The sequence below is a fragment of the Alosa alosa genome, chromosome 6, assembly GCF_017589495.1.
Source record: "Alosa alosa isolate M-15738 ecotype Scorff River chromosome 6, AALO_Geno_1.1, whole genome shotgun sequence".
Classification (NCBI taxonomy): domain Eukaryota; kingdom Metazoa; phylum Chordata; class Actinopteri; order Clupeiformes; family Clupeidae; genus Alosa; species Alosa alosa.
In genome coordinates, this window is record NC_063194.1 from 10,524,338 (window position 1) to 10,533,154 (window position 8,817).

General features: G+C 42.1%; 1 protein-coding gene across 1 annotated transcript; it reads right to left on the reverse strand.

Annotated features, from left to right (window-relative positions):
- Positions 1-152: 152 nt before the first annotated feature.
- Positions 153-6,958, reverse strand: LOC125296451 (myeloid-associated differentiation marker-like protein 2). Its single transcript, XM_048246369.1, has 2 exons — positions 6,920-6,958; positions 153-2,637 (listed from the first exon to the last, which is right to left on the reverse strand). Exon 2 carries the CDS (start codon positions 1,367-1,369, stop codon positions 458-460), a length of 912 nt encoding a protein of 303 aa, XP_048102326.1. The 5' UTR covers positions 1,370-2,637; positions 6,920-6,958; the 3' UTR covers positions 153-457.
- Between the last annotated feature and the right edge of the window lie 1,859 nt (positions 6,959-8,817).

The following is an 8,817-nucleotide window of genomic DNA, read 5'->3' on the forward strand; positions in this document are numbered from 1 at the left end:
ATATACCGTCCCCTAGCAACATCCTGAATACCATCCTCGCAAAATCCTTGGTGAAATTTCACCATGTGATGGGTTTTACCAGATCCCATCACATATGTTGACAGTCACTCATTCCAATGTTTATAAATACATCTATAAGTAAACATACATCACATTTTTATTTGATTTTATTTTTGAAGAGATTGTATTCATTCACTTGGGTGATAACAGCATTATTACATTTTTTAAAATAAGGACTACAAATAAATACAAATCCACTGGACAATGCAATCATGTCACACAAGGCACTCAAAAAATCACGATCATAAAATTGAGAACTCTTTAATCAAATATCTCTGCACTGAATATTCCATTAAATATAAGAATACAACTGCTTCCATTAGATATTAGCACAGTAGAATTATACGTAGATATCACCAGAAGGACAGCGCTGTCCAACAGGTGGGAATGGCAGAATCTAGACTGAGGAGGGAGAGACAAATCGGATCCTTTGTGAGTAGACAAGGTCGGTGAAGTAGAGGATCATGTTGACTTGGGTGAACACTGCCACAACCAACTTGCTGTCCCAAGGACAGTGTTCACGTGGACAGTTGTACGGCCTTTCTGGCGTCCCATACTTCCTGTCGAAGCTGAACACTGGCCAGATCACAGCAGCACTGAGGTAAAGCAGCATCGCCATGAACGTGTAGATCACCACAAAGCGGTCAAAGGGGATGCGCAGTGCCGCCGTGCGACCCGACACGGTCAGTGTCACCACGATGACGGTCAGCGAGAAGCACAGGCTGTAGACCACCACGCAGTACTGCGTAGGGATGTGCTTGTTGTAGTCGGTGTCGTTGGCCAGCGCTCCGAAGATGATGCAGGCGATGAAGGCCTGCACCACCTTCAGCAGGCCACTCAGCGTGGCCATGTAGCCCACCACGTGGCCCGGCTTGGCCCGCGTGAGGAAGACCTCGGCGCCGTAGGCGAAGCTGCAGACACTGGAGCAGACGGTGACGGAGATGCGGTAGGCGCGCGTCTCGCAGCCCTCCGACGGACACTCGCTGGACAGGAAGTAGACGGGGTAGACCACGGAGGCGGTGATGTACATGAGTGTGGCCAGCATGGCGAAGGACACTGTGAAGTTGTCCCAGGAGATGGGCACGCAGCCGTGCAGCCGCGTCACGTCCATCATGAAGACCACCAGCGTGACGGCGAAGCAGAAGCACCACACAAACATGCAGTAGATTCCATAGTCGGCGCTGTAGCCGGCGCTGTGAGACACCAAAGCCATAGTGGTGCAGCCCAGTAGCAGCTGGCACATTCGGGCGATGCCCAGGCCAGAGAGCACCGCGGCCTTGTTCAGGTAGTGCCCACCGTGTGGATCCATGGTCAGGCTGATATATGTGTTCTTATAGGTGTTACTTTTCGGACTGGTCTTTGGAAATTAAGTACAGTTTATGTTCTGTTTGTATGTAAAAAAGTACAATCAGTGCACTGGAGGTTGTTTTGAGTGAGTGAGTATGGTGTGTTATATGTTGTTTGTGTTTTCTAAAGAAGTTGTAAGTTTGCAGTGTATGTAAGGGGGTATTAGCAACTTTGAAAAGCGATTTTGTGGTACGTGTGTGTGTGTGTGTGTGTGTGTGTATGTTCCCACAGTGACGGTGTGTGTAGGGGACGTCCCAGCCCCTCTGACCTCGCCCTGTGCCAGCCGCTTTTTATAGCTGCTTTAATTACTAATCTCCCATGCTGCTTTGTAATTACAGCAGTGTGTCACAGCTCGGATTACAGTCTCTTGGTACCCAGCACAACAGCAGCACAAACTCTTCTGTACAAAGTTTATGTCAATATTGCCACATAACTGTCACAAAAAACAATGCGAACAATCAAGTAATTACCTTTCCCAATTGTTCTGGCTTAGATGTCACTTTGGCACACAGACTAATTTACACGTTATTGATAGATTTTGTTGTTGTTGGAAGACAAGTTACCCTTAGATTCCCTTGAATGTCCCTTTCAAAATCCCTTGGTGTTGTTGTAGGTGCACGATTTCAGCTCTGGAAACTAGAGAACCTTCTAGATGGTTCCTTTACGTTGAAATTGCTTCATGCGTATCCGTCTTCAAGTCAGTGTCGAGTCAGACACTCCTGTGGCGTGTCCATACTCCATACTCCAGGGGAGAGGAAAGAAAGGGGTCTCCTCAGTGATGAAAGGTAGGCAGAGGTCCTCCTCGTCTGTTGGTGTCTCTCCTTTCGTTTTTCCACAAAATTTGGACTCTTTTTCTGGATTGTAATTCCTTGTTCTTGCTTGATGTAGCCTATGCAACTCGGAACAGACTGTATTCTCAGACACTGTCATGTACATGCAAGCTGTATCTCTCTCTCTTCTGAAGCTGAGGAGAGGCATGTGTGTGTGTGTGAGTGTGTATGTGTGTGTGTATGTGTCGACCTCAGAGCCAGGGACCACGCCAGCGCTAAAAATAACGGTCTATATTCCACAGTGGAATGGGGTGTGTGCCCACATGTTCACTGCAGACTGCAGTGTATGTGCATGTGTGTGTGTGTAGTCAGGTTACCATTGGAGGGGAGGGGAAGTGGCTGCAGAAGTGAGTTCTTCTCACAGGGGGCCCTGAATAATGACATGGCAGGATCCACAGGCCTACATTTTACACAGACACACACACACACACACACACACATACACACACAAGTTTATACACACACATCCTGCTTGACATTAAATTACAAAAGAAGACCGGGTGAGTAATTGTACATGGGGAACTTCAGGATTATACGGAAGCTATCCAGATATGTGTGAGAGAGAGGCTGCCCTAACACTCTTCCAGAAACTTCCACAGGTCCTCTGAGTCCAGCTGCTTGGTCGTTTTTTTTGTTAAAAAATATTTTGTCAGGGTAAATTTTGTAATCCTCCCTACCTGATTTAGTTCAGGCTTATCATTATGACATCAAAAATGTGAATAAAAAAAAAGAATGCTATGATTTACAAATCATATCAACACTATATTTAATTGAGAATAGTTCAAAGACAACATACTATTTGTTGAAGGAGAGAAATGTAACTATTTCATGGAAAATATTAGCACATTTGAATTTGATGCCAGCAACATGTCTCAACAAATTTGTGCATGCATGAGTGTGTGTATGCGCGTGTGTAGCTGATATGGCCCCCCATGAACGGAATTCCATGAAACTTGGCAAGCATTCAGAGGGTGTCATAATGATCCTGCAGTTTTGAACATGTCAGCCAAAGATACCTGCAATTACAACACCTTGTTTTTGCTTTTTCATTTTTAACTAGGTGGCACTATACCTCAAATGAGTGGATATGGGATGGGTTGACATGGCCCCTTGAGACCAACATATGAATTTGACAGAAATTTACTGGAAAAAAAAAAACTCTGACTAAATCTATATGACTGCCACTTTGTTAGCGTGGCGGTCATACTAATACAAGTCAAAGACCACTGCAGCAACTTCTTTTCAATGCCTGTCATTCAAAGCACTGTAGCTGACTCCCACATTCTCCAACCATCTCAGCATGCCATCTACTAACAATCACAACGTAGCATGAAGTCACAATTGGTTCTTTTTTATGTTCCTGTAACTTGGCACTTGGACTTGGACATTGTATAATGGACAGTTATTAGCGGTACTTGGTGGCCCTCACAAAAAGAAATACGGAGGCCATAGCCAACCCCCCATTCCCTTCACCCTCTAATGTCCATTAGTGCAATCGTTGATGCTTATGGGGGTCCTCTGTATTTTCAAAACTGTATGCGGCCCTGGTTGCCTCGGCGACCATGAGGGTTTGTGATAATGGATTTGCAAAAGACCATAAGGATTGGATCATAAAGGACTGGAGTAAGGTCATCTTCTCTGAATGTGATTCAAGAGGAAGATGGAGGTCACAAGCCATAAACAAAGCTGAGCTGCTTGAATTTTTGCGCCCAAAATTCCACCCAACGGCAATGTGAAAGACTGGTGGAGAGCATGCCCAAGGCGCATGAAAGCTGTGATTGACAATCAGGGTTATTCCACCAAATATTGATTTCCGAAGTTAAAACATTAGTATTGTGTTTTTTATAATTAAAATGAATTTGTTTTCTTTGCATTATTTGAGGTCTGAAAAGACTGCATTTTTTTGTTATTTTGACCATTTGTCATTTTCTGCAAATAAATGCTCTTTTAACTCATACTTATAAATAGTAACATCAGAGAAATTGATAATTTTGCAGTGCTGTACTTTCATAGGTGTAAGTCTTTGCGGATATCAAGCGGTTGGGCCATTTATCTGAACAACATAACCGGATATTTGGAATTCCAAACTTAGCCGGCTGTTTCACTACTCCCCTCGGAGTATTTCCGACGGACATTATGTAAATGAGCTCACTAGGCGGGTCAATATATGAAAAAAAAACACCTAACCTAAAAGAAATTGATACAAAAGGTTTTTCAACTGATTATGATACCTTTAGATGTACTTAATAACATATTAAAAATCTAGTAAAATCTGACCCCAGTAAAGGGGTCATTTTCAAGATGGCGTCTAAGATTGCCACCAGAAGCTAATTTGGGATATCTGAAGCATTATTCAGCCTAGGAAAGTGTTTTTTTCGTGTTTAATTAGATTTAGAGATCACTGATTCATATATGTCAGACTAAAGTATCAGTTCATCATTTTCAAAGACTTGTCATTTTCAAGATGGCGTCCAAGATGGCCACCAGAAGCTAATTTTGGCTATATCTGAAGCATTATTCAGCCTAGGAAAGTGTTTTCAGATTTAGCGGTCACTGCGGTCAACTTTAATCTCTAGGATCTTTGGTGTCAGCAAAAGATAGCATTCCAGAAGAGGACATTTTGTCCTTCAGTCATGTGCCAATGCCTTCACTACTCCCAATCAGACAACAGAGGTGATTGGTGAATTAAGATGCCAAGTGATGGCTGTACTTTTTGGTGGGAAGTCCACAGACTCTCTTACAACATTACGGCACAACACCCTGAGTAGGAAGGTTGTCCTTGCGTCATTATTTGTGACTCCAGAACATCTCCCTCCAACTGAATCTGCTAGTAAGCTTCACAGCTTTTGAAAGTTATCAGCTGTAACTGTGTGCATTTCTGCAAGACACTCTTCTGTTAAAGAAGCCCTATGCAGGTCTGGTTATTCCTTCGCTGTTTCTGGGTTTTCGCCTGATTTGGGCTCCCATTTTTCATGACATAGCTCCCCCTGCAGCTTCGGTAGCAAGTGACTGCTACGCTAAACCCCCACTAGCTAGCGAGCTAGCCATCAATAAACCAACCTAAACACATAGGGCTCACAATAAAACGGTCGAGCAAACACATTGTTCAAGAGACTATCAAATCAAACTAGACTGCATTTCCGGCGGGAACTGCGAAAGTGTGCTTGCCCTGGTCCGGTCAGCAACGTGAGCAGACAGTGGCATACGCTATGCTGAACCTGGCTTGATCCAGGCATTGTAACGGTGCCTTTCAGTGTTGGAGCAGTGGCAATATCCCAAAAGCTCTAGGAGAGAGCTATTCAACTATTGGCTTGCGGGTTGAATGTGATTCGTTGGATTTTACCTTTGGCCTGCCTTCGAATTTAGCTTCTATGACTGAGATCAAATCAATAAAATAAAATGACAGCAGTGATTGGCTGCAAAAATAAATAATGTCACGCGTCTTGCCTCTCAAACTGGGCTATCAGGTAACCTACAGAGGAATTGAAATTATGAAATATGACCAAGGCATTAAAAAAGCTACTTGTTTGTCAGGATACTTTTTCACTGATTTATTTTAAAAAAATATGAGCTATGAGTGTGAATGTTATATATTCCATCCCACAAATTATGTTTTACTGGTTTATTTGACAAATAATCTATATGGATTTGCTCTATAAAGACCGTATGTCTGTTTGGGATTGTTTTGTGAGCCTGGGGTAGTTTTGAGAGCCTATTGATGTAGCCTATCTCAGAATAAAGGAATACTTCATATTACTCTAAACCACCGTCTGTAAATCAACTGTATACTACTGTCTACATTGCACTATATTTCTTGACCTGTCTCTGTATGTTTCATCACCTTTCTATACTTTGCCTCACATTGCAACACAGCTCAGGTCTTTGGTTGCTATGAAGGCCAGTCGTTCTAAATGGATGGTTGCTATGGCCAAAGGCCAGTTCTATCTCTGCCGTTGTCAAGCGGGCATATCGTAGAATTCTGATTAACCTTATCTTATTTAAAACATCTCTATTTTACTTATCCCACTTCCATACAGTGGGTCCCATTAAGAAGTGGCCACTTCATTCGCGCTTACCGTGATTCACACAGCAGCATTAATAAATTAATCTGTCACCATATGCCTATGCTTACGTTTGCAAATAAAACATTTTAATTTGATCCACATGAAACGTTACATTTCATGTACATGTTGACAATGAGTAGGCTAGTTTTGGTTGTTGGTGGTGTTATTGCATCCCTTAGTTATGCCTACAATGCAAGTTCCCTGTGATTGGAAGCTCCTGTAGACAATAGTAGACGCATTTCAAAACATCGCTAGGGGTCCTTGCCACTTCTTTTAAGCCGTCACAGACGTAGGTGCTACTTTTAGGGCTAAAGTGCTTCGTGAATTACTGTTAGTAAAAAAAAATAGCAGTCCTAAAGTTACACGTGACGAAGTTACGAGTGCAAGCATCTCATATCAAATGACCATGGCATTACGCTAAACAACATAAATCCCAATTAGCAACATAGCACTACATCTCCTCCTCCCTATAGCTAGCCACACAAGAAATTAATGATACTAAATATCTGCTTAGCATGCTTCTCCGCTTAGCATTCTAATAACAGAAGGGGCACATTTATGTTGACCACTACAACATGACTCATTATGTCTGTAACGTTAACTGTATAAAACACTTACTTTCATAAAGGACGCACACCATCCAGCACATGGAAACCGATATTTTAGGTTCTTGGCCACAAACTCAAAACGTGTCTCTCTGACGCCCTGTTCTAGAATCTTTGCTTTGAAGGCTGTGTTGCTAAGGCAACATCAAATAAACGAAATGATAGTCTTTCAGTATTAAATGTGTATGCGTGTGATTCGAATGGATGTGTGTGGTTTGCAATTAGAATAAACAAGAAATAACATTTCCAATAATTTCCCATGATAAATTACATAATATTTGCACCTTCCTTACTTGGGAATCTCACACCGTATTTCAAGTAGGCTACACTAGTGAAATGTAATACAACGCGTTGCCACCTAGCGTTCAGATAGTTCTAGGCTATTTAACATTAACGTGACATTGATTGTTTATTCTTTCGTCAACTCCATGCTTTTAGGAAAACAATCTTTTTTTATCATAGTACCCTCTTCAATGAGCGATTACCAGCTCGTTTTTGTAACAGAGATAGCTGTTTATTATCCCTAGGTTTACAGAAACACCTATTCATATTAATACGTAGCCTATGGAGTGCTGCCGACCACTGTTCATTACGGCCCAGAATGCCTTGCATGTCTTTACAACAAAACAACACAGTAAAACCTAAATACCCGTAAACATATGCATTTGCATACTTGTAACATTTTTAATAATACTCTCCCATCATGATATGTAACAATAATGAAAAATTTAATTTGAATACCGTCAATGTGAAAACAACTCTATTATGTAAGCTATATATAGCTACTGTTCTCGTTGTTATCTCAGTCCGTAAGTCCATACTATCCCATGGCAGAGCAAAGATTTCATGATTATGGAAGATTGCCTGGAGACATTGTGCATACATGGAAGGCCTTGTGATAGAAGGTAAATGGTGTGAGTTACCAAATACCCGTGGGTGGTTTGCCAAATGATGGAAACTTTTGGAATATTTCTTTTTTTTTTTTTGCCTATGCACTCTCACACTGGAGTCCCCAGTTCATATACAAAATTTGGTATCGATATGTGACTGTTCCTGAGATATGGACGACTTCCTGTTTCGGAGCTTCGCCGCCGATTTCGTTTGGCTCTGACGGGCAAACGCTTTCGAAAATCAAAAATCCTTCTGCTAACATATGTGAGGCTTGGTCCAAGGATAATGTACGTCAAGTTTCGTGGCGTTCGGACCAAATTTGTGACCTGTGAAAATTTAGTTTCGCTTTCTGTTCAATCCAATATGGCGGACGAACGGCACGCCCACCTGACGTCATCTTCGCGACCAACTTACACCGGTACTGACCGGACGTTTTAAAGTTGGAACGGTGTCTCTGTCTCAAAGGGCCTAGGCGCTAGGGCTGACAAAAAATTAGGGAGACGGGAAAAATAATAATAAAACTTAAGAAGAACAATAAGTGTGCTGCTTTGCAAGCACACTTAATTACAAAAACGAAGTTCACCCAATGGTAGGCTACTTACAATTTCATCAGCAACAAAGCCAAGTCGGAGTCCGTTTTGCAGTCTTCTTAGAAACTACAATCTGACTACATTTTCGAGTATTTCCGCCGAGTTACATCCGGATGTGTTCGGACCGCGACCAGAAAGTTGCATATTCGTTTTTTCCGCGAGAAGCACTAGGGGGAGACGAAGCACCCACCAAACGACCCAAAAAGTGTTGTAGAACCATCAGAACGACTCTCAACCTTCATAATTAATGTCATTTTTGCTAAAATTGTTGCATAGGGCCTCTTTAATGTAGATATGGATTACGCTTCACTGCTGCCTGTGGAACATGTCAAAATGAACAATGTGACAATCTGCACAACTTCCTTTCAGGACTGGAGGATGATGGATGATGATGAATAATGATATAGTAATTTTTTCTGATATATATAGT